This window comes from Kluyveromyces marxianus, chromosome 5 (assembly GCF_001417885.1).
Source record: "Kluyveromyces marxianus DMKU3-1042 DNA, complete genome, chromosome 5".
NCBI lineage: Eukaryota > Fungi > Ascomycota > Saccharomycetes > Saccharomycetales > Saccharomycetaceae > Kluyveromyces > Kluyveromyces marxianus.
Window position 1 is genome coordinate 625,523 of NC_036029.1, and position 24,349 is coordinate 649,871.

General features: G+C 41.0%; 8 protein-coding genes and 2 non-coding genes across 10 annotated transcripts; 7 read left to right on the forward strand and 3 right to left on the reverse strand.

Annotated features, from left to right (window-relative positions):
- Nucleotides 1-296: 296 nt before the first annotated feature.
- On the forward strand, nucleotides 297-5,501 carry RRP5 (Rrp5p; the record flags this gene model as incomplete). Its single annotated transcript, XM_022820276.1, has 1 exon — nucleotides 297-5,501. One exon carries the CDS (start codon nucleotides 297-299, stop codon nucleotides 5,499-5,501), a length of 5,205 nt encoding a protein of 1,734 aa, XP_022676755.1.
- A 188-nt stretch (nucleotides 5,502-5,689) lies between these two features.
- On the forward strand, nucleotides 5,690-6,805 carry KLMA_50292 (uncharacterized protein; the record flags this gene model as incomplete). The annotated part of the gene is made up of 1 exon (XM_022820277.1): nucleotides 5,690-6,805. One exon carries the CDS (start codon nucleotides 5,690-5,692, stop codon nucleotides 6,803-6,805), a length of 1,116 nt encoding a protein of 371 aa, XP_022676756.1.
- Nucleotides 6,806-6,918: 113 nt separating this feature from the next.
- On the reverse strand, nucleotides 6,919-7,926 carry MTF1 (RNA polymerase specificity factor; the record flags this gene model as incomplete). Its single annotated transcript, XM_022820278.1, has 1 exon — nucleotides 6,919-7,926. One exon carries the CDS (start codon nucleotides 7,924-7,926, stop codon nucleotides 6,919-6,921), a length of 1,008 nt encoding a protein of 335 aa, XP_022676757.1.
- Nucleotides 7,927-8,413: 487 nt separating this feature from the next.
- On the forward strand, nucleotides 8,414-10,561 carry TAF7 (TATA-binding protein-associated factor TAF7; the record flags this gene model as incomplete). Its single annotated transcript, XM_022820279.1, has 1 exon — nucleotides 8,414-10,561. One exon carries the CDS (start codon nucleotides 8,414-8,416, stop codon nucleotides 10,559-10,561), a length of 2,148 nt encoding a protein of 715 aa, XP_022676758.1.
- A 1,797-nt stretch (nucleotides 10,562-12,358) lies between these two features.
- Nucleotides 12,359-17,299, forward strand: SNF2 (SWI/SNF catalytic subunit SNF2; the record flags this gene model as incomplete). The annotated part of the gene is made up of 1 exon (XM_022820280.1): nucleotides 12,359-17,299. One exon carries the CDS (start codon nucleotides 12,359-12,361, stop codon nucleotides 17,297-17,299), a length of 4,941 nt encoding a protein of 1,646 aa, XP_022676759.1.
- Nucleotides 17,300-17,548: 249 nt separating this feature from the next.
- On the forward strand, nucleotides 17,549-17,621 carry KLMA_R516. The gene has a single exon. It is a non-coding gene; the product is annotated as a tRNA-Thr (tRNA).
- Nucleotides 17,622-17,924: 303 nt separating this feature from the next.
- ORA1 (oxidoreductase) lies at nucleotides 17,925-18,731 on the reverse strand (the record flags this gene model as incomplete). Its single annotated transcript, XM_022820281.1, has 1 exon — nucleotides 17,925-18,731. The coding sequence occupies one exon, from the start codon at nucleotides 18,729-18,731 to the stop codon at nucleotides 17,925-17,927; it is 807 nt and encodes a 268-aa protein (XP_022676760.1).
- Nucleotides 18,732-19,428: 697 nt separating this feature from the next.
- On the reverse strand, nucleotides 19,429-19,503 carry KLMA_R517. Its single transcript has one exon. It is a non-coding gene; the product is annotated as a tRNA-Ala (tRNA).
- Nucleotides 19,504-19,790: 287 nt separating this feature from the next.
- ILV1 (threonine ammonia-lyase ILV1) lies at nucleotides 19,791-21,518 on the forward strand (the record flags this gene model as incomplete). The annotated part of the gene is made up of 1 exon (XM_022820282.1): nucleotides 19,791-21,518. The coding sequence occupies one exon, from the start codon at nucleotides 19,791-19,793 to the stop codon at nucleotides 21,516-21,518; it is 1,728 nt and encodes a 575-aa protein (XP_022676761.1).
- An 808-nt stretch (nucleotides 21,519-22,326) lies between these two features.
- KLMA_50298 (DUF1875 domain containing protein) lies at nucleotides 22,327-23,715 on the forward strand (the record flags this gene model as incomplete). The annotated part of the gene is made up of 1 exon (XM_022820283.1): nucleotides 22,327-23,715. The coding sequence occupies one exon, from the start codon at nucleotides 22,327-22,329 to the stop codon at nucleotides 23,713-23,715; it is 1,389 nt and encodes a 462-aa protein (XP_022676762.1).
- Nucleotides 23,716-24,349: the final 634 nt, after the last annotated feature.

Sequence of the window (24,349 nt, forward strand, 5' to 3'; positions counted from 1 at the left end):
GACAATTCTGATTTATTGGTTCATTTATAGACTTTAACAGAGTAGACTATCTGTGGAATTTGCTAAGAAGAGTCAGCAAAGTTTTCGATCAAGCTAGTGCGTTCTTTTTTTTTTGAGTGAAAAAGGTATAATCCGTTTTTCATCTTTACACAACTAGTTATCCAATCCGACACTTTAACTAGTACAAGTGCAAAGGAAAGAATCATTCAATAACGCAAGGCTTTTTAGATATATTGATAACTTTTGATTGAAAAGTTTTCACACAGTTTTGTTTCACTTTTCACTTAACACCAATTATGGTTGCTCAACAGAGTAAAAGAAAGAGAGACGAGGAGTCTCCATTAACCAGACAAGATGCTACTGAAGCACCATCAAAATCTGCTTTGAGTAAATCCGACGAGATCTCCTTCCCAAGAGGTGGGTCTTCGGCACTTTCTCCTCTAGAAGTTAAGCAAGTTGCTAACGAGGTGGTTGCTGATGTTTTGTTTGGCAAAGACGATGCTGCCACTGGTTCAGAACAACCAAAGAAGAAGAGAAAGAACTCAAAGAAGGGCACTGCTCTAGAGGGCACTGAACTCGACAATGAAGACAAAGAAGATAAAACGGACTTGGTGGAACACTTTGGTATGAAACAAATGAACAAAGACACCATTCTTTTAGGTCAGATTCAGTCGATCAGCAAGCATGAGCTAAAGGTTTCACTATTAGACGGGTTGCATGGTTATGTCTCATTAACTGATATTTCAGAGCAAATGAACAAGACTTTAGAAAAATTAGACGAGGATATGGAAAGTGAAAATGAAGATTCGGATTCAGAATATGATTCCAGCGATGATGAAGATGAATCGAATGCTCTTGCTTCCAAAGAACTTCCTGATCTAAGTAACTACTTCAAGGTTGGACAGTGGTTGAGATGTATCGTGCATGAGAATACCTCTTCAACTGAAGTTAAAAAGGGTAAGAAGAAGTTGGAGCTATCCATCGAGCCATCTTTAGTTAACAAATTCGATGAAGATGATTTAACTAAACACTGCGTAGTACAATGCGCGGTTAAGAGTATAGAAGATCACGGTTTGATGCTTGATATCGGTCTGGATAACTTGACTGGATTTATCTCCAAGAAAGACCTTCCCGATTTTAAGTCTATACTCCCAGGTGCCGTATTTCTAGCTAATGTCAACAAAAGATCTGGCAGAACCGTAAACGTAAACTTAGACTTGGGTGGTAAGTCTACTAAGACGGATAAAATATCTTCTATCGATGCAATTTTGCCTGGCCAAACAATTGACTTTGTACCTCAAACAATCACCAATCATGGTATCATCGGTAAAGCATTTGGTCTAATCGTTGCATTTTTACCTCTTCCTCACTCTAATTGCTTTACAGTAGAAGAGCTTAAACAAAAATATGCCATTGGTAATGTGATCAATGCTAGAATTTTAGCAACAACAGTCATGAAAAGTGGTAACAAAGTTGCTGTGGTATCAACTCAACCTCATATCAATGCATTAACTCCAAAACTACAGGAAATAGAAGCTCTAGAATCATTCCCAGTGGGTTATATTTTCGACTCATGTACTTACAAGGGTCGCGACAGTCAATTCTTTTACGTTTCTATCAATGATGAACAGGTAGGTCAAATTCACATTTCAAAGGCTGGCGAGACCGAACCAACTGGATCTGTCAGAGCTAGAGTATTGGGATACAATAATGTGGATAAACTCTACTCTCTAACTTCTGATCCAGCTCAACTTGAAGTCAAGTACTTAAGGGCAACTGATATTCCAATTGGTGAATTACTAAGTAACTGTGAAGTTGTAACTGTCTCAGAAAAGGGTATTGAACTAAAAATCTTCAATGGACAATTCAAAGCCTTCGTTCCACCACTTCACATCTCTGATACTAGACTTGTCTATCCTGAAAGAAAGTTTAAAATTGGATCTAAAGTAAAAGGTAGAATTTTAAACATCGACTCTGTCGGAAGAATTACAGTCACTCTAAAAAAATCTATTGTCAACGCTGATGAAGATGTCTTGAAATTAGTTTACAGTGAAGACGATGTTGTGAAGGTTGAAAATGAAGAATTGCGTACTATTGCTACAGTTGAACTTTTCAAGCCTAATGGTTGTCTTGTCTCATTCTTTAACAATATCAAAGCCTTTATTCCAAACAAAGAAATCTCTGAAGCTTTCGTTAAGAAACCTCAAGAGCATTTGAGACTAGGACAGACCGTCATTGTTAAGATTTTAAACCACGATTTCCAAAGGAATAGAATAATTGCTACCTGTAAAATCTCTGCAGAATCATCCTCTAAGCAAAAGGAGGCCATTGAGTCTTTGATTGTTGGTAGATCTATAATAGACGCAATTGTCATTGAGAAATCGAAGGACTCCGCTGTTGTTGAAGCTAAAGAGTCTGGATTGCGTGGTGTTGTTTACACTGGCCACTTGTCCGATGACAGAATTGAACAGAACAGAGCTTCCTTAAAGAAATTAAAGATCGGTTCCGAAATCAGAGGTTTGGTTTTAGACAAGGATACTAGAACTCGTGTTTTCAACATGTCCTGTAAGAAATCTTTGATTTCAGATGCTGAAAATGGTACTCTTCCTCTCACTTATTCCGACATCAAGTCCAAGGAAAAGACTACACCAATGCATGGTTACGTGAAGTCTATTTCTGATAGAGGTGTTTTCGTTGCATTCAACGGTAAATTTGTTGGTTTAGTATTACCAAGTTATGCTGCTGAAACAAGAGACATAGATATTAATAAAAAGTACTACGTCAATCAAACTGTAACCGTGTACTTATTAAGAACAGATGACGAGCATGAAAGATTCTTGTTGACTATTTTGAAACCAAAGGAGGAGAAAACCCAAGGAACATCTTCTAATTTGATGAACCCAGTTGATAAGTCTGTCAAGAATATGTCCGATTTCACAATCGGCAAAGTTACCAAAGCAACAATAATCTCAGTTAAAAGAAATCAATTGAATGTCGCTTTAGCCGATAATGTGCATGGCCGTATCAGTATATCGGAAGTATTTGACAAGTTTGAAGATATTAAGAACCAAAAGGCTCCTTTGAGTGTCTTTAAAAAAGATGATATAATTAAGGTTAAAATCATTGGATTCCATGATATCAAAAGTCGTAAATTTTTGCCAATCTCTCATACCAATTCTAAGAGTCATTTGGTTGAATTATCTGCCAAGCCTTCTGCTTTGAACTCTCCTCTATCTGAGAAGACATTAAAAGACTTTACAGCAGAACAGACAGTTTTGGGTTTCATAAACAATTATAGTAAGGAGACAGCATGGTTGACAATCACTCCAACTGTCAAAGCCAAACTTCCTATCTTCGAAATTTCTGATCAAGGGAATGATTTCTCTTTACCAATAGATGAAAAATACCCTATTGGTACTGCTTTAAAAGTCACTGTAAAGTCCATCGACACTGAACACGACTCATTAATTGTGACTGCTAGATCTCACAACATTTCATCTATCAATGAAATCAAAGAAGGAGATGTTTTGCCTGCTAGAGTTATTTCAGTCCAAGACACTTACGTGTTATTATCTTTGGGTAAGGATGTAACTGGTGTTTCTTTCATCACCGATGCTTTGGATGACTATTCTCAATCTTTGAAAGATGTTTATGATTCGAAGAAAAAGAGTATTGTTTCCGCTACAGTATTAAACGTTGACATTGCTAACAAGAAGATAAACCTATCTTTGCGTTCAGCTTCTCCAAAGGATCGTTCCATTAAATCTTCAGAAGAATTGAAGAGAGGAGATGTGGTTCGTGGGTTCGTTAAATCTATTACCGACAAAGGTCTATTTATCAGTCTAAGCAGCACTCTCCAAGCCTTTGTTCCTGTTTCTAAGCTTACTGATGCATTCATTAAGGAATGGAAAAAATTCTATAACAGGGGCCAGAGCGTTGTTGGTAAGGTAGTAAACTGTGATGATGACAAACATATCTTATTGACAATGAAGGAATCCGAAGTCAACGGTGAGCTAAATGTATTGAAAACATACTCAGAAATTAACGTTGGTGATATCTTCCAAGGTAGTGTCAAGAACGTCACTGAATTTGGTGTGTTCATTAAGTTAGACGGCACAGTCAATGTGACTGGTTTGGCTCACAAGACGGAAGTTGCTGACGCAAAAATCGAGAATTTAGAAAACTTATTCGGTGAAGGTGATAAGGTGAAAGCTATCGTGTTGAAAACTAATCCAGAAAAGAAGCAGATTTCTCTTGGTCTAAAGGCTTCTTATTTCACTAAAAATGACTCTTCAGCTGTTTCAGAACAAGAAGAAGTTGAAGAAGAAAATGACAGTGAAATGGAAGTTGACAACGAAGATGAAGAGGCTGTCGCTCCTTCTGAAAAGCAAAGTGATATTACTGTTTCCAAGAAGACAGATGATGACGATGAAATAATGGATGATGTTCAATTCGATTACTCTGATGTGGAAGATAAAGAAGACCGTGCAAACAGCAACAAAAATGTTATGAGCACTGATGGATTATCATTAAGTACTGCATTTGATTGGACTGGTAGCATTCTTGATCAAGCTCAAGATGAAGAAGAGTCTTCAGACGAGGAAGACTTCATTCAGTCTAAAAAACAAAAGAAGAAGAGAGCCAATCAAGTCCAAGATAAGACAATCGATATCAACACAAGAATACCAGAATCTGTTGGTGACTTTGAACGTTTGATCATGGGTAATCCAAACTCTTCCGTTGTATGGATGAATTACATGGCTTTCCATTTGCAACTAAGTGAGGTTGAAAAGGCTCGTGAAATTGTCGAACGTGCTTTGAAGACTATTAACTTCAGAGAAGAAGCAGAAAAGTTGAATATTTGGATCGCTTCGCTCAATTTAGAAAATACTTTCGGTACCGAAGAAACTCTAGAAGACGTATTTAACAGAGCTTGCCAGTACATGGACTCCTTTGTCATGCACATGAAATTATTGTCCATTTATCAAATGAGCCAGAAGAACGAAAAGGCAAAGGAACTATTCAAGGTAACTGCCAAGAAGTTCGGAAGTGAAAAGGTTTCTGTCTGGGTTGCATGGGGTGGCTTTTTAATTGACATTCAAGAAATTGACGAGGCTCATGAAGTGTTAGGAAAAGCATTGAAAGCTTTGCCAAAGCGTAACCATATTGAGGTAGTCAAGAAGTTTGCTCAACTAGAATTTTCGAAGGGTGATCCTGAACAAGGTCGTTCATTGTTCGAAGGTCTTATTGCAGATGCTCCAAAGAGAGTTGACTTGTGGAATGTTTACATCGATCAAGAAATCAAGGCCAATGAAAAATCAAAGGTGGAAGATCTATTTGAAAGAGTAGTGACCAAAAAAATCACTCGTAAACAAGCTAAATTCTTTTTCAATAAGTGGCTACAGTTTGAGGAACAAAAGGATGACCAAAAGCAAGTTGACTATGTGAAGGCTAAAGCAGCTGAATATGTTGCTAAGCACAAGTCATCTCAAGAAGAATAATTACGGTGAAAGGACTCATTACAGTCTTCTACTTCATATATAAAATTAACGGGGTAATATCCTCTCACTGCTATAGATCTTTGGTTATTTACCTAAGATATAATAAATCATGATAGTGTCGGAAATATTTTTGTAAATTAAGAACTTGTATATTAAAAAAAGACGTTGTTAAAATTTAAACACTTAATATGACACAAAACAATAAACATCAAAAATCAATGATGAGGGAACCACTAGAAAGGACATGGAGTGATCAGAAACTTTTAATAATTACCATACTTTTGACCACATGGTCCTGGTTCAGTAGATCAAATGAAAAATATGAGAGAATAATCAATGACAGTCTGAGATCTTATGAAAGATGTTTGGAAGATGAGAACACAGTAGAGCAATGTATCAATTATTTCAAAGTTGAAGTTCTTCATGGAGCTAGAAAGGTATTCAAACAACAATATTCAAAAGAAATCCAAAGCTGTTTTGATAACCAGGAAAAACGTTTACTAAAGCTTGGTAGAAGCGATGTCAGAAAGGCGCTAAACTCTTTCAATACATGTTTTGTGAATAAAAAGCAAGATGTCGTATCAAATGGTAATATAAAACTCAAATATATTATCATCGCTTTTATATTTGGGATCCTTGGATTCAGTATCTTAAGGGCAATAGTGATATTTTCTTCATGGAAAAGTTCCAATGGAAGGCTAGAGCGCAAATGTGATAAATTTACGGCCAAAACGAATGATTCTATTAAACAAATCGGAGAGAAATTGAATATTATGACAGAGCAGTTGAATCGAACAAATCAAAAGATATTTGAGCTAGAATATGACAATGAACTCTGGAAGAAAGTTCAAGAACTCGAAGAAATACAGACAAGGTTACAACTACTGTTGGACCAAATTAAAAAAGATTCTAGTTGGGAACTTGCTAAAATTAATACTAGCATCAAACCACTATTGGAGAATAAGAATTTGGATAAATCCCCTCTTGTTATTCAAGAAAAGAATACCGGTTTATTATTTGATATGAAGACTCAGAAGGGTATAACCAATTGGAAGAAGTATGTTGGTAAGATTGAAGATCATGAAGGCCCGCCAACAAAAATTCCCGAACTTACACCATTATCATTCTCTCCAATTTCGCCAGACTTGAGCAAAGTAAACCTTTTTGACAAAAATGGAAAACCTTTCAGGAGGGTTTTTCTTCCTGGTACAGGCTGGATAACCAGGAATAAATGTATTCAAATTATGAAGGAAGCTAGCATTAGTCTGAGGGCAGATGAAAACACGAATTCTATAACGTATTAACTATATACAAAATATTTACATGAATAATATGGCATTTACCAAGAAGAATCACTTTCCACAAGGTTTCTTGTTGCATATCTATTTCAGGACCCCTTTTCTCCATATCCTATACTTTATGCACTGTCATCATCATAGAAATCAATCAAAATATGAGGTTTGAAGGGCCAAAGAGCGAAACATTCAGCAATTTCATTTATTTCCATATATGTCATTTCGTAAGGTTTTTTCTTGAGTAATTCAGGCCTTAGACGAGGAGAAAACCAGTCTTTCGCACCATGACCCAAAACCTCAATAGAATCTCCGATTGGCTGAGATTTTAAGATCATAAGCTTTTGTGTAACATAGTCCCAGTTATCCAAGTCTAGATTATGATTTCTTGGATTGATTTCTACAAGGGAAAGGTCTTCTGTATGTGGTTCCTTTGAAGGTATAATCACAGGATCAAATTTGCTCAAACTTTCAGGAAGGAAGTACTTCAATGAGGCCTCTGAAGTAGCAATTAATTTTGTGTTCGAAGCCATCTCGGATAATAATGTAATTCTGTTTCTGTCCTTATTAGAAAAAGGAGCGAAAAGTTTCTTTGCAGTCTGTGATGGAATCCAAACAAGCATTTTCACAAGCCCAAATCTCTGTAACCAGTTTTGATTGGCAACACACTGTAAATATTGCACATATAGCTGTTCACCTTTCTTATTAGTAAGATTTGCAGTCACCAAAAACTCATCGTGTATGTGATCTCTCGCTTGGAAGCTAGGTGTAAGTATTTTATCTTGTTCAGTGAGTTCTAAAAATGATTCCCACTTATATGGATTCTTGTTATAATGCACTATTGGTCCGTTACCGTCTAATACTTGTTGGTATAATTCAGCAAACTTTCTGCGGTCATCAAAGAGAACACACTTTTTTGGATGCAGTCTTTCAGTTAGCATCGCTGACTGCACTGCGGGTCCCGAATATATATCGACCACTTGTAATTCCTTAGATTTATATTGTGATTCTAACTTTAGCTTATCGAAAATCTGCGTTATTATCTTTGGATTCTTCAAGAACTGACTACCATACGTGGTTTTGATACTGTTTGCCAACGGAAGAAGGCGTTGAAGCAACGTAGTTTTGCTCATTTTGAATGGCTATATCAAAATATGCTATTTCTATAAGAACCCTGTATTAGTATTTAGCCTTTCGGTATCAGAGGAGTTTTATTTTTTTCCTGTTTTGAATTGCGCTTGGTAAGTGAGATGAGATGAGATGAGATGAGCTTTAAGCTTTAAATCGCTAGAAGCTGACAGATGCTATGGACTTTTTGTACTTGAAAAGAAAATCTTGCGCAGAATATTCCGTAGAAATTGGGAACACCTCGAAAAAAAAAAAAAAAAAAAAAGAGCGTGAAGAATTGAATTAAGTCTCACGTGACAATCATGAGTATTTGACAAACCATTTTCCAATAGTGTATGTATACAAGAATTGATGAACTTTCAGCTACATACATGCATGTAAGTATAGACATAGTATATAAAACCCGACAGAGATTGTATCAAAGGTCAGTGAGTTGGTCAGAAACTAGATTTTAAAGGTCCTTCGCAATTTGTGTATAAATAGTACGAAGATATGGGTCCTACAATCAGGATAAGCAAGCCAAAGGAGCCAGAATCAAAGGAAGGTAATGAACCGAAATTGAAGAAGATAAAGCTTAAGACAGCAGGAAATAACACGCAAGCAAAACCTGCTCCCAAAATTAAGCTGAAGCTGAAAAAAAGAGAAACGAAAATCGAGAAAGAAGCAAGTCCCAATGCAGCTAAACCGATCAAACTAAAGATTAACCTAAAGAAGAGAGATGACGTGCAACAAACGGCATCACATTCACAGTCCCAGTCTCATCAACAGACGCAACAGCGTAAGGGTGGTGCAGTAGTGAAGACTCCTAAATTCAGAATAAAGCCGGTACGAGTTCCAGGTGAAGGGTACGATTCTGAAGCCAGCGATGTGGAAGACGACCCATTGATTGAGGAAGGTATTATTCTTCGAGTGTTACCAGACTTGAGTGCAGAGTTTGTGAAGAACTCTATTGAAAGTGGCGATTATTCTGGAGTAAGCATAAAATGGAAGGGTGAAAGACATGCGGTAGTGAAGGTGAACAATGTTCAGTACGGGGCTGTATTGGTAGATTTACCGAGTATTATCGAAGTGAACAAGAGTGTTGATAGAAGGAATTTGCTCAAGACATTTGATGTGAGCCAAATGCTAATATGTGTTGATACTATAAACAAGGAGGAGGATGTATTTGCACTGCAAGTAAGCGATACAGAGGATCTCACGAAGAAGCACTTTGAAGAATACAGCAAGGAGATTCTTGAGCAGCGGAAGCAGCAGCTAAGAGGGTACAATGGGGGTCCCTTAACGGATGCCGAGAGCAAGAATATAGATCAAATTATAAACAAGGGCTATGATTACAAGCACGGTATAACGCCCCCATTATACAATGCACGGAACCGTCGTTTCAGGCACAAGATGGGGCCTACGGAGTTTGACTATGTGGAGCGTACTGTGGAGAGATTGCTAAAGCAAGACGCGGAAGCGGAAGAGTTTGGGTATGAATTGGTGAGCGAGGATTCCCTTCCACAGCAGAGGTCTACCAGTGCGGTAAGCATATCACAGTATGAGCAGATGGACGAAGACGATCACATTATGGATTCGATGGACACTACGATCAATATCAAACCGCAAACATCGCAGCAACAACAGCATGCGCACTCGAGCCATGTCAAGCAGCACCATGGGGTTGCTGGCGAAGACGACGACCATGAGGAGGATCTTGAATTAGAATTAGAACAGGCATTACAAGTGGAAGCCAGCGACAACGGTATTGCCGATGAAAGCGGCAGCAGCAGCGGCGGCGGCAGCGCAGCTGCAGCTACAGCAGCAGCAGCAACTTCAGCTTCAGCTGGCTCAGCTCCAGAACAAGGACAATTGCTCGAGGAGACAGGAGACGACGTGGAGCAAGATAACGGAGAGGACGATGAGGATGAGGACGAAGATGAGGACGAGGACGAAGACGAAGGAGAAGAGGAAGAGATCGATGACGGTGTAAGTGGCTCTGGAAACATGTCGAGTTCGAACGGTACGTCTGGAGTGATGTCGCGGGGCAGTGTGAACAAGCCGGTGGACGAGGCCGCGCAACACGCCGAGCTCTTGCGTGACGAACTCCGGGAGTTAGAGAGCACGCTAGAGTTGAACCGTGGCAAGGCAAGCAAGACTACGAATCCGTTGTTAAAGACGAGATTTTTGGAGAGCATCAAGAAGCTCGAGAAAGAGGTGGAGCTCAAGCGCAAGCAGCTAGGGGAGGCCACTGGCGAAGAAATATCCAGCACTGGCGAAGAAAATTCCAACACTGACGCAGGTCAAGGTCGTGGTCAAGACCGAGATGGAAAGGCCCACAACAACCTGGGCCAAGACGGTACGAGTGCGGCCGGAATATCGGACCACAAGGGCTCAAGCGGTGCCAATAGCAACGCAGTAAGTGGTGCAGGCGGTGCTGGCGCAAGAACAAGCACAGGCACAGCTAATGCTGGTGCCGGCTTTGAGCCGGACGATGACGACGACGACGACGATATGGGCTTTGACGACGACGACGATGACGACGATGAAGACCAGGACCAGGACCAAGACCAGGACCAAGAAGAGCCAAGACAACCTACTGAGGAGTTGGACCAAGACGACATGGACATGATGTTGCTATTTGGCGCAGACAACGACTAAGAATAACCAACCTGTTTCATGCCCAATGCCCGGCTGCGTATAAGAATACGCCAATCCAGTACCTATAGATAATGAAGTAACACAATACATAGCATATGGAACGAATACAAGCTGTCCCCCATTCTCTTGCAAAGAAAGAAATGACCAAGTCGAGACGAGACGTAGCACAGCGTAGCACTCACTCACTAGTCCTTTCTTTTTACAATTACGAACGGCTGAAACAACTCGCCTATACGCAATCCTCTCTCTCTCACTTCACTTCAGTTCATCAAGAAATACGAGGGAAATTACAAATTACAAATTACAAGCCAACACCACACTTCTGAGACCCACCCACCCAGCATACCGCAGCGTCTCTACAAAAAGAAAATCCATCCATCCATCCCACAACGACAATCTGTCTATCTATTTATCTACCTACCACATTCTACACGCTGTTGCCGTTGTCACTTTCCTACTTCCATTTTTCTATTTTTCTAATTCTAATTCTAATTCTGTTTCTGTTTCTGTTTCTGTTCTGTTCTACTTTTTCTACTGCCTCTTTTATTCCGCACCGGCAAACGACCCTAGCGATCTCTGATTTATCTAGTGCTATAACGTATTGTACCCCTTTTGGCATTAACAAGCCCCTATCCCATCCCATATCTTGCTTGCTGCTCCCTTCCCTTCACTACTACTACTAGCAAATTCTACTACAACCTCTAGTTCCGAAACCGTCTTACCTTGTCTTGTCTCGTCTACCCACATACATCTACATCTTCTATTTATTACCCATTCATCTACCCAGGTAAAAAGAAGCTGATGATTACGGCAATCCTCCCGTAGACAACCCGCTACTGCCCTTGCGCATGTAAGGTCTCTAATTCCGGAAACCGCTTGTCCAGTGGCCACTCTGTGGCCACTCCCCTCTTGCCCCCCACCACACACAACCCCATGCAGCCCTTCCACTTGCTTATCCATTGGCGCACACACACACATACATACACACATACATACATACATACATACCTTGTCAATGTGTTTTGTTCATGTTCATGCGCGCATGCTCTTGTTTCTACTGACGCAACTACGTGCCGATATCCACTGCCACCGCCACTGTGGTACACTGTATTCCTTCTCTCCCCCCCTCAAATGCTCAAATGGAATGGAAAACCCGCACAAACACCACCCAATATCATTCCCGCCAACCGGTCCTCTAAACACGCCCCAGCTGGCCCAAAGATTTCATATTCATATCCATACATACTCTATACCTCACTCTACAGCTCAGCCTATGGAAGCCAAGTCTATCCTGGCCTAGGGACACAAAAACAAAGAAATTTAAAAAGTTAATTAAGCACTAAATTGAGCCAGAAAGAGAAATAACACAAAAACAAAAAAAAAAAAAAAAAAAAAAAACCCAAAGAAAAAAAAGAACATCCCAAAAAAAAAAAACGAGAAAAAAAAAATTTCTGGGAAAAGTGGTTTAGAGCGTAAAACATAAACAAAACATAGTAAAACGGAGAAAGAAAACAGAATCACAGTACCGAGAACGTTTTTTGTTCGGATTAGACTAGAGTAAGGTGTACGCGTAGGGTTTCGATAGAGTGTGTCCCCTAATTTTCCTTACGTTTAGTTAGTAATCGGCGGCTAAAGCGAGGGGTGTGAGTGTTTTTGTGGTTTGTCTTCTGTTTTAATTAGGCTAATTTAGTTTTTAATTGAGTTCACACGCCACCCACCTAGCTTTCAAGTGATTAGGAATTTCAATATATATAAGAGGTTTGGGGCTAGTGTACTGAGCTAGAGCTAGTTATAGTGATGGAAAGTGAGTTCAGTCCTCCAAGACGGGAGTATACGCGGGAGGAGATCAACCGGTGCTACCTCCGGTGGCAGCAGCTTCGAAATGAGCACGGGGCGAATGTGGAGTCGATGAAGGAGTACCAGTACTACACTGCGGTGTTGCGGATGGCTGCGAAGCAGCAGCAGCAGCGACAGGCGCAGGCGCAGGCGCAGGCTCAACAGGGGTCTCAGGGACCACAGGCGAGCTATGGCTCGCCAAATGGTGGTGGGAATGGGGCTCCCAATGGGGCTCCCAATGGGGTTCCCAATGGGATGCCTACTCCAGGTAGTAATAATAACGCGTCAAATGGCATGGGCATGGGCATGGGCATGGGTATGAATATGAATATGGGTATGAACATGGGTGCTACAAGGAATGGTGCTGCTGGAATGGCGCCATCTCCAGCAGCAGCAGCAGCAGCACCTGTTCCACCAACTCAACCAACTCAACCAGCCCAACCGGTCCAGGCAGCAGCAGCAGCAGCTGCTGCAAATACGCCTTCCAGTACCCACTCCAACCCAGCAAATACAGCAGCCACCGCGTCTTCGGCGTCCCGGTCTTTGTTCACCGACGAACAATCGCTTCTCTTGAAAGCCCAGATCCAATCTCTCAAGATCATGGCCAACCACATGGCCGTACCGCCAGAAATCATGATGGTCATCGACAGATCGTTGACCAACCTCCCGGACTTTAAGTCCATCTTACTTGCATTGAGCGCTGACTTACAAGCGCATAACAACGGTGGTGCTACTACTGGTGCTACTACTGGCACTGGCACAAGTACTAGACAGCAGCAGCAGCAGCAGCAACAACAGCAGCCACAGGCTTCTCCACCTGTACGGAATCAGCAGGCGGCAGCAGCAGCGGCCCAGCAGGCGCAATCGCCTCCTACCATTCAAAGAGTTGCCAAACAGCCTGTGCAATCTCCAGCAGCAGCAGCAGGGGCAGTGGCAGGGGCAGTGGCCGGGACGGAAAGACAAGTTCCAATGGGAAAACAGTCTCCAATGGCAAACCAGATCCCATCGGCTAGCCAAGCTCCAGCCACGCCTGTAATAGAAACGCCAGCTCCAGCTCCAGCTCCAGCTCCAGCTCCAGCTCCAGCTCCAGCTCCAGCTCCAGCTCCAGCTCCAGCTCCAGCTCCCGCTCCCGCTCCCATTCCCGTAAAGGACCAAGAACCTCCAAAACAAGAACCACCAGTGCTTCTTTCAACCTACAAGCAGCAGCACAAGGATATAGAAAAATTCGAGGACGTCTCTTCCCCCTTCATCATGGCCGATTGTTTCTCGTACCCAGATCAAGGAATACCCAGTTCGACCCCTCCAATCAACTATACAGACCTCCTAAACCAGCAGTTCCTCTCAATAATACCCAGTCTGCTACCAACAGGTCTAGACCCCAGATCGGCAATGGAGATATACCAAACTCTAATAGCTCTCGATTTGGATACCTCGTTGGACTATTGTCTACAACAGCTTTTGCAAAATCCAGATACTAATTCCAATTCTGATTCAAAGACAAGGGAAAATCTGATCTTGGACTATAATGCAATGCAACTACTGCCTTTACAAAAGGCAATCAGAGGTTACGTGCTTTCCTTTGAGTGGTACCAAAGCACTTTGCTTACAAATATCCACCCCAACTTCCTATCCAAGAACCGTAGCTTGAACATCCAGGACGCGTTGCTGACAAGAGAACTGTTCAGAGCCAGAGAATTACAACGGTACAAGAAGCAACAGATGGAGAAAACTTACAAGTTGAACGCTGTCTTGGAACGCTGCAAATCCCTGCACGACGCAAGAATAGATTCCAAAGCCCAACGAGTCAAGTTGGGACACAGGCTAATTAATTTACACGCCAATTTGGAGAAAGAGGAACAAAAGAGAATCGAAAGAAACGCCAAGCAACGTTTACAAGCTTTGAAGGCCAATGATGAAGAAGCATATATTAAATTATTAGACCAGACCAAGGATACAAGAATTACACACTTGTTAAAGCAAACAAATGCGTTCTTGGATTCCTTGACTAAAGCAGTCAAGGATCAACAATCTTTCACCAAGGATAAGATCGAATCTCACATTGACACCAAGGAACTAAGCGAAGATATCATCGGCGATCGCAACCAAAATAGCGATTCAGATTCGGATTCCGACTCAGAAGATATGGAGCGTGAAAAGATTGATTATTACGAAGTTGCTCACAAGATTAAGGAAGAAGTGAAACAGCAACCCTCGATCCTTGTAGGCGGTACTTTGAAAGAATATCAACTCAAGGGTTTACAATGGATGGTTTCGCTATTCAACAACCACTTGAACGGTATCCTAGCAGATGAGATGGGTCTTGGTAAGACCATTCAAACCATCTCTTTGCTAACGTATTTGTACGAGAAGAAAGGTATCCATGGTCCATTCTTGGTTATCGTTCCGTTATCTACGTTGACTAACTGGAACGCCGAGTTTGACAAATGGGCTCCAACGCTAAGGAAAATTGCGTTCAAGGGTCCACCAACTGAACGTAAACCGAAACAAGCCGCTATCAAGAACCGAGAATTTGACGTGGTGCTAACAACTTTCGAATATATTATCAAAGAGCGTCCGTTGTTATCCAAGATTAAATGGGTACACACGATCATAGATGAAGGTCATAGAATGAAGAATGCACAATCCAAACTTTCTTTAACGTTGAACACTTACTATCACTCTGATTACCGTTTAATCTTGACCGGTACCCCATTGCAAAATAATTTGCCAGAACTTTGGGCTCTATTGAACTTTGTGCTACCAAAGATTTTCAACTCTGTCAAATCCTTTGATGAATGGTTCAATACTCCGTTTGCCAACACTGGTGGCCAGGATAAGATTGCCTTAAGCGAAGAAGAGACGTTGTTGATCATTAGAAGATTGCATAAAGTGTTAAGACCTTTCTTGCTCCGTCGTTTAAAGAAGGATGTTGAGAAGGAGTTGCCGGATAAGGTGGAGAAAGTGCTCAAGTGTAAGATGAGTGCTTTGCAGCATAAGCTCTACCAACAAATGTTGAAGCATCGTCGTCTCTTCATCTTTGACGACTCAACGCACCAGAAGTTCTCTAGTTCTCGTGGGTTCAACAACCAGATCATGCAATTAAGAAAGATTTGTAACCATCCATTTGTCTTTGAAGAAGTGGAAGACCAGCTAAACCCTACCAGAGAAACAAATGACAATATCTGGAGAAGTGCCGGTAAATTCGAATTGTTGGAACGTATTTTACCGAAATTCAGGGCAACTGGCCACAGAGTATTGATCTTTTTCCAAATGACCCAAGTGATGGATATCATGGAGGATTTCTTGAGGTACTTGGACATGAAATACTTGAGATTGGACGGTCATACGAAATCAGATGATCGTACCACTTTGTTGAACACGTTTAACGCTCCAGACTCTGAGTATTTCTGTTTCCTTCTTTCGACAAGGGCCGGTGGTTTGGGTTTGAACTTGCAAACTGCAGATACGGTTATTATCTTTGACACGGATTGGAATCCTCATCAGGATTTACAAGCTCAAGATAGAGCTCACAGAATTGGTCAAAAGAACGAAGTGCGTATTCTTAGATTGATTACAGATAACTCCGTGGAAGAGGCCATTCTCGACAAAGCGCATGCCAAGTTGGACATTGATGGTAAAGTTATTCAAGCTGGTAAGTTCGATAACAAATCGACTGCCGAAGAGCAAGAGGCACTATTGAGACAACTATTGGAAGCGGAAGAAGAAGAGAAGAAGAGGCGTGAATTGGGGTTGGAAGAAGACGAGCAACTTGATGATAATGAGTTAAATGAAATCTTGGCAAGAAACGAAGATGAACTCAAAGCGTTCCAAGAGATAGATGCAAAGAGAATCAGAACTCAAATGGAAAATGGTATCACTAGTAGGCTAATGGAAAACTCGGAGTTGCCCGAATGCTATAATGTTGATATAGAAGCCAAACTAGCGGAAGAAGAACAGCAAAAGGTTTTCGTTGGTGGTAGAGGTAACCGTGAAAGGAAAACCACTCACTATTCAGAAGACTTGTCTGAGGAACAATGGTTGAAACAGTTTGAAATCAGTGACAACGAAGATGATGAAGGTGGTCCAAAAAGAAGAAGAACTAGAACAGCCGATAGTGCTAATAATGCTAAGAGGGTTAAACTTGAATCACCATCCTCATCGTCGTCGTCGACGACGACGACGATGGCAACAGGAGCTAATAACAACGAAGCAGAGGGCCAAGCTGAAGGTCAAGTTGACTCTTCTGCTGCCACTGGTGCTACTCCTGATGGTGTTGCTGCCGCCGCTAATGAAAATACTCCAAAGCTAGAAACAGGAGATTCCAATGGAACTGACGTTAAGCAGCACGGCAACACTACTGGTGGTAAAACATCTGCAAAGACGGCAAAGAAGACTAGTAAAGGTAGAAAGAAGACGTCGTCAAACACTCGTAGGAACGGCAGAAACTACCTGAGGTCAATAGACAAGAATGCCAAGCCTTTAAAGGAGAGGCAAGACATTAGTAAGAAAGCCCGTGAGTTGTACGATTATGCGGTTTACTATAGAAATTCAGACGACAGAAGACTCTCTGATATATTCCTTGTCAAGCCATCTAAGAGGCTTTACCCAGACTACTACTTATTGATTAAGTACCCAGCCGCATTCGAAAATGTTATGAAACACATAGAAATGAACGCCTACGATTCGCTTAAGCAAGTGGTTGAGGATTTCCATTTAATTTTTGCCAATGCCAGGATTTATAACACGGAGGATTCGATTATCTTTAAGGATTCTTTGGAATTGGAGGATGCTGTAATTAAAAAGTACAAAGAAATGACAAACGATACTGAGGAGATGGATTTCACAGAGTTTGATGAAGAGTATGCTACTCCTCCTCTAGTCCCTCCATCTACCATTGCATAAAGGGGCAACAACCCCACAGCTTAACCCAGCTCTCAACTTGTACCTACCTAGTCTGCTCAGCAGCAGCAGCATATATACATTATATATATATGTGTAATATAAGATTTACATTATACTATAGCAATTATTCGATTAGAGAATATAAATGAACTAATGTGTATTATTATTATTATTAGTTGTTTTTGTTGTTGTACACATGCACAGTAGCGGAGGGTATATTGCTGCCTCAATTCTCTGTCATCACAAGAAGCTTCTATGGCCAAGTTGGTAAGGCGCCACACTAGTAATGTGGAGATCATCAGTTCGACTCTGGTTGGAAGCATTTCTTTTTTGCCCTGTCTCCTTCTCGTTTTTTTATTTTTATTTTTTTAGTTACATGATTAAAGAAAAAGGGTTGGCTGCAAGCTATCACAATCGCAGCACAGAAGATACAACATTTGATCAAGAAACCATCCACTGACTGACTGACTCATACATAAGTATAGTTTTGTTTACTATAGTTTATTATATCATATTTGTAGGTATCTAAAATAGAGAGAACTACACGAGAGTAAGAGAATTGATGAAAAGGAAGGAAATTCCAGTCTCCTAGTTCCTTTGAACACATTAGAATCTATTAACTCATTCATTCACCACGGTAAATGTGGTATGGAGATGCTTGGTTTGTAGCAAACACCAATACATCAGCAATGACGGTATTTTGCTTTCTTGATGTTGCGTAAACAATCAAATCAGCAATGTCATCTGCGTATAAAGGAGTAGTACCCTTGTAAACCTTCTTGGCTGCATCAGTATCACCCTTATATCTAACGTATGAAAATTCAGTCTCGACGTTACCTGGTGCAATTTCGATGACTCTGATCTTAGTGTTGATCAATTCCTTTCTCAAAGATTGTGTGAAGGCTCTGACAGCATGTTTAGTAGCACAGTAGATGGATCCGTTAGGGTATGCCTCTCTACCGGCAACAGATCCCAAGTTAACAATGTCACCAGAGTTCTTGGCCTTGAAAATTGGCAAAACAGCTTGGGTAACGTTGATCAAACCCAAGACATTGGTATCAATCATACCTTTTATATCTTCTGAATCAATTGCACCGACTGGATCAACACCTAGGGCCTTACCTGCATTGTTGATCAAAATATCGATATCCTTGAATTCCTCTGGCAAACCCTGGATGAATGGCTTAATCTTTTCAGTTTCCGTCACATCCAATTCACCAATGTAAACTTTAGCTTCTGGGTATTCAGCTGCAATCTTATCCTTCAAAGCTTGCAACTTCGAAAGTCTTCTAGCAGCCAAAACTAACTTCACGTTACCGTTAGCAGCATCCAAATACTCTAGAGCTGTGGCTTCACCAATACCGGCAGATGCACCAGTAATGAAAATGGTTTTGTTTTGTAATCTTTCTGCAGCTCTTCTACCTTGAGACATGGTTTTCTAGTTTTGGGGGTGGGTCGTTTCGTTCGTTGATTGATTGTTCTGTTTTAATATACTTCCCAACTTTCTTTCGCTATACATACTATCCTAAAGTATTATACCCTATATATATAACCTTAAAATATTCACAATGGCATCAGTGTTAGTAAAGAATGAAAAACTAAATAACTAAAAAAAAAAACACACACACACACACACACACACACACGCACGCACACACTGCTTAAGACAGCACCTACCGAACTACCATGCTATAGGCGGCCTAACTTATCAGAAGTGGTCAATTCCATGACTTTATACGCTTCCCAGTGCTGTTGTCTTTTTTTTTTTTTCTTTCGTTCTCTCTATTATCTAATACTATATAGTACCTTTTTTTCCGCTTTAGGTTGCGATAGCTCTCTTCGAGTCTTAGCTCGCCGCAGGTGGGAATCGAACGCCGCTTAAAATGAGACTTGCGGATAAAAAATTCCAGAGTTGAGAGCGAATCCAGGAATCCAAGAAGAATCCAAAAAATTAAAATCCAAAGAAAAAAAAATTGAGATTGAAACCCGCCGGAGATTGAAGTGCGTGAGCGCTCGCGCCCGCGCCTGCGCGCGCTCGAAATGGCCAAATGGCGAAAAAGCGAAAATTGGTGCAAAAAAATAGGACAAAAATTTGAAAAACAAAAACGAAAAAAAATAAATGATTAATTCTGGACAAAACCGGAGTCGAACCGATGACCTCATCCTTGCAAGGGATGCGCGCTACCAACTGCGCCATTTGCCCATGGATCTCGCGATACATTTTGAAAGATGCTTTCAAACCATACTGTACCCCTAAAGTCATTATACTGCAATAAAAATGAAAATAATTTTTTTTTTTCTTCACCACTTCAGCAGAAAGAAAGAGTCATGGCCGATGAGCATTTGGAAAGTAGAACAAAAAGATCGGTACATTTTAAGGCTCAATTGGCAGCGAGGGAGTTAAGAACAATACAGAGAGAGAGGATTATTTCTTATATTGAAGGAGAAAAAAATAATATTCCAAATTGCTCAGAGGGTGTAACTAATACCAATGCTTTTGAGTACTTTGAAACTGCGTGGTGCTTCCATGCCACTAGGAGCCTATAGGCTCGCTATTCGGTTCAATAGCAGTAATGCTGCGACCACCAGTGGTGCTTCACCATTCTCAGATAATTTACAGAAGATGTACTCCAATCTAAAAGATGATGAGAGGCTGGCTGACGGTTCGCCAGATTACGTTCGGTTGATTCTACGGTCTAGCGTTTACGACGTTATTGAAGAGACTGCGATTTCGCATGCGGTTTCGTTATCGTCAAGACTAAATACCACGGTGCAATTGAAGAGAGAAGACTTGTTGCCCGTGTTTTCGTTCAAGTTGCGTGGTGCTTACAACATGATTGCCACGCTTGACGATGCGCAGAAGAATGCTGGTGTTATTGCATGTAGTGCGGGGAATCATGCACAGGGTGTTGCGTTTTCGAGTAAGCATATGAACATTCCTGCTACTATCGTGATGCCTGTGTCGACGCCATCTATCAAGTACCAGAATGTGTCTAGATTAGGAGCACAAGTTGTGCTTTATGGTAACGATTTCGATGAGGCTAAGCTGGAGTGTTCGAGATTGGCTGAAGAACGTGGGATGACCGATATCCCACCGTTTGACCATCCATACGTTATTGCTGGTCAAGGTACCATTGCGATGGAAATCTTGAGACAGGTGCACAAGGGCTCCAACATTGGCGCAGTGTTCTGCGCTGTTGGTGGTGGTGGTTTGATCTCTGGTATCGGTTCATACTTGAAGAGAATTGCGCCTCAAATCAAGATCATCGGTGTTGAAACATACGACGCTCCTACACTACACACTTCTTTGACTAACGGCAAGCGTACATCTTTGAAATCTGTTGGAACCTTTGCGGATGGTACCTCAGTGCGCCTGATTGGTGAAGAAACCTTCAGAGTATGCCAAGATGTAGTCGATGAGGTCATCCTCGTGAACACGGACGAAATCTGTGCTGCAGTTAAGGACGTATTCGAAGACACCAGATCAATTGTAGAACCTAGTGGTGCTCTTTCGGTTGCCGGGTTGAAGAAATACGTGACACAGCTGCACCCAGAAATCGACCACTCCAAGAAAACTTACGTGCCAATCTTGTCTGGTGCCAACATGAACTTCGACCGTTTAAGATTTGTGTCTGAAAGAGCCGTGTTGGGTGAAGGTAAGGAAGTTTTCATGCTTGTTACTATCCCCGATATTCCAGGTTCCTTTAAGAAGCTACAAAACGTTATCCACCCAAGAGCAGTGACCGAGTTCTCGTACAGATACAACGTGCACCGTCATGACTCTGAAAACGACGTCCCTATGGCCTGCATATACACATCTTTCAACGTCGTTGACCGTGAAAAGGAAATCAAGCAAGTGGTGCAACAGCTAAGTGCGCTTGGCTTTGAAGCAGTTGATATTTCTGACAACGAAATGGCCAAGTCTCACGGGAGATACCTAGTCGGAGGCGCGTCAGAAATTCCTAACGAAAGAGTTATTGCATTTGAGTTCCCAGAAAGACCCGGTGCATTGACCAAGTTCCTCTCTGGTCTCAGCGCTTCCTGGAACTTGACTTTGTTCCACTACAGAAACCATGGCGCAGATATCGGTAAGATCTTGGCAGGTATCAGTGTCCCACCAAGCGACAACGAAATCTTCCAAAAATTCTTGGACGACTTAGGCTACAAATACCATGAAGAAACAGACAACATGGTCTATAGAAAATTCTTGAAGTACTAATTGACCAGCTGATCGCTGATCGCTGATCACTGATCACTGATCAACTACGTCTCCATATACATACTCTATCTACATCTTCCCATTACCACAATTTAACAAGTATTGCCTACTACTTACACTCCTTCAGTCGAGCAATTCAATTACTTAGGCACTGACCTGAATATTTTTTTACCCTAATTTCCCAGTCCTTGGTTCCTTGAGCCTGGGACACTTACACTTGCTTCCTGTCGCGTGTGTGTACGTGGTCTCCACCTTCCCTGTCATCTGTATGCCCTTTTCTATGCAAATCGGTACTTGTGATTTCAAGAAATCCATTTTCCCAAAAGGGTTATTTGTAAACAGTAGACCTTTTTAGGAATTTCTTCACAATGCGAGATGAGTACTCGTAAATGGTAAAAGTGTTCCCACAATTGGATAGAGGTACAAAGTTGTTGAAAGTATACAAAGTAGTTTCAGATTCTTAGTATTAGGCTTGAATTTGTTCAGTAGTAGAGAAATCGAGTGTGATAATCTTCTGATCCTGTTTTCCCCCCGGTTGTGTTCAGGTGTGGGTCTAATTGTTTTTTTTAAATTTTTAGTTAGTGTCACTTCACACTTGACCAACTGCTATACCACTGATTGAAGGGGCATTGAGAAGATCTTTATTGATTCGATTGGGTTTTCAACGTCGTTTCAGCAGGTTTTGAGGTGGTTTACCACAAATTAGAAATTAGCTAGCCATTGCATTGAAAACTGAAGGAGCGGTTTTAAGATTAAGATAAAGATATAATATACAAGTACAAGACAAATATACAAAGGGAAAAGTTCAATGGCGATGATTGGAGGTGGACTAGATGATCCACTGATGCGACATCTGGACGACAATGTGGCGTACCCTAAGCGTCTTAGGACCTCTTTGTCGAAGATAATGGATAAACAATTAGAATACAGTAACATTGGGAACGTTGTGCCCATGGGGTCTAGAACCAGGTCACGGTCTCGCTCGGGCTCAATTAGTGGGGAGAGTGGTTGCTCGCAAGCACCAATTACTGCAATGCTACGGTCGTCATCTCCAGTGAGGATGGGGTCTGTGTCCATGACAGAGCATCCTCCTGTTCAATTACCCAAAATGTTCAAGAAGGAATACCTATTGAAGAACAACAATAGCAGCCAAGTGATAAAGAACGTACCACTTGGATGCAAGAAGGACTCTGTCGTGAAGCCTATTATGTTGAATCCGAAACAGGGCCATTCGAGGACTACTTCAACTTGCTCTCAAATGACCAATGTGACGACCAAATATGTTGAACTTGACGCACCGGCATTGGGCAACAGATTTCCGTCGTCAGATTCATTTGCATCTAGCTCGCCAACAGTGACTGCTGAATTGAAACTACGGCTACTTGCAGACGAGGAAACTCAACTGTCGGGGCATAGCAATAAAAGGCAGAGTATACTCTCCAATTTTATGAATGATGAGCAAATTTGGTTGAATGAGAAGCAGGATTTCCAATATCCTGACGACACCTATTTCGATAAGGAAAGAATAGACCTAACTATAAAAAATCTTGAACTGCGGATAGACGAGTTGAAGCTGGATAATGACAAATTGCATTTAGATAACAAGAACTTGAAGCTGGAAAACGCAACTCTAACCAAAGAGAACGAAAGTCTTGCTTTCCAAAACAAAACGCTGTTCAACCATATGCAATCTCTGCCTCGGATATCAAACACAGACTTTATTATACGCAAACAAGGACGGGCAGACCATGATCTACCCATTCCTGAGAAACTTTTGCTGCAATCAGACGAATTGGTAAAGATAGCTGTAGAAGGGAAAATAAAGGAACTCGAGAAGGATTTGGCAAGATACAAATGCATACGAAAGGCTGTGGAATCAAGATTGAGCCCAAGAAAGAGCAGATTTAAATACCTAACGGGAGAGCAACTAGATGCTTTGGTAGAAGACGATTCAGACGAACACGATACCTCCTTAAATAATAACGCTACGGCCACAAAAGCAAGCGGCGACAAAAAGACACAGGTGATATCAACGGTAAAGCTAAAACTCAATGTCGAGCTTCCACCTGAACAACGCTCTGAACTCGAATCGGAATCGGAATCCGCATCTAGTCCTACCAGGTTACAAAATGGCTTTAATTTACGCTTAAAATTAGCCTCGCCAGCAAAGAATGACGAAAACTATAATCAACTATAAAAGGACACTTTCCAACAAGATAAAAAACACAAAAGTAACATTAACAGTAACATTAACATTAACAGTAACAATAATAACATTACAAAAGAAACGGACTTTCTATTTATAATATTTTTTTAACGATAAAATCAACAAACAAGAACAGCAGGCTTTAGACCAACGACTGAGTTACACTTCATATTCTTTTTTTTTTTAACACCTTCTTCTTTTCATCGTCGTTCCTCTGTTACTTCACATTTCATAAAGGATATATAATTAATATGCATTTTGACACGATTCCAAAGATTAAAGTTGTTTAACTTATTCATATATGAGACAAAAAATATCTTCAATAACATAGACACAAATCAAATCTCTAGAAATATGTGCAATTCATGCCGCATATATATATATCGTTGTCATTATTCTGTCATTACGGCGACATAACGAAAGATCAAATAGCATACATAAGTAATATAAGTCAAGTCAAATATTATTACCCGGATATCTGATACCTTTTGACATTTTAAACAATGGTTTTCTAGCATTGAAAGGTAAGTATGACTTACAAGATGAGAAAAGAGCAGCAACGTATGGCTTTAAGCTTTGTTTATTGCTCGAGGAAATAGGTAATTTGGGTTCTTTGCAAGCTTTT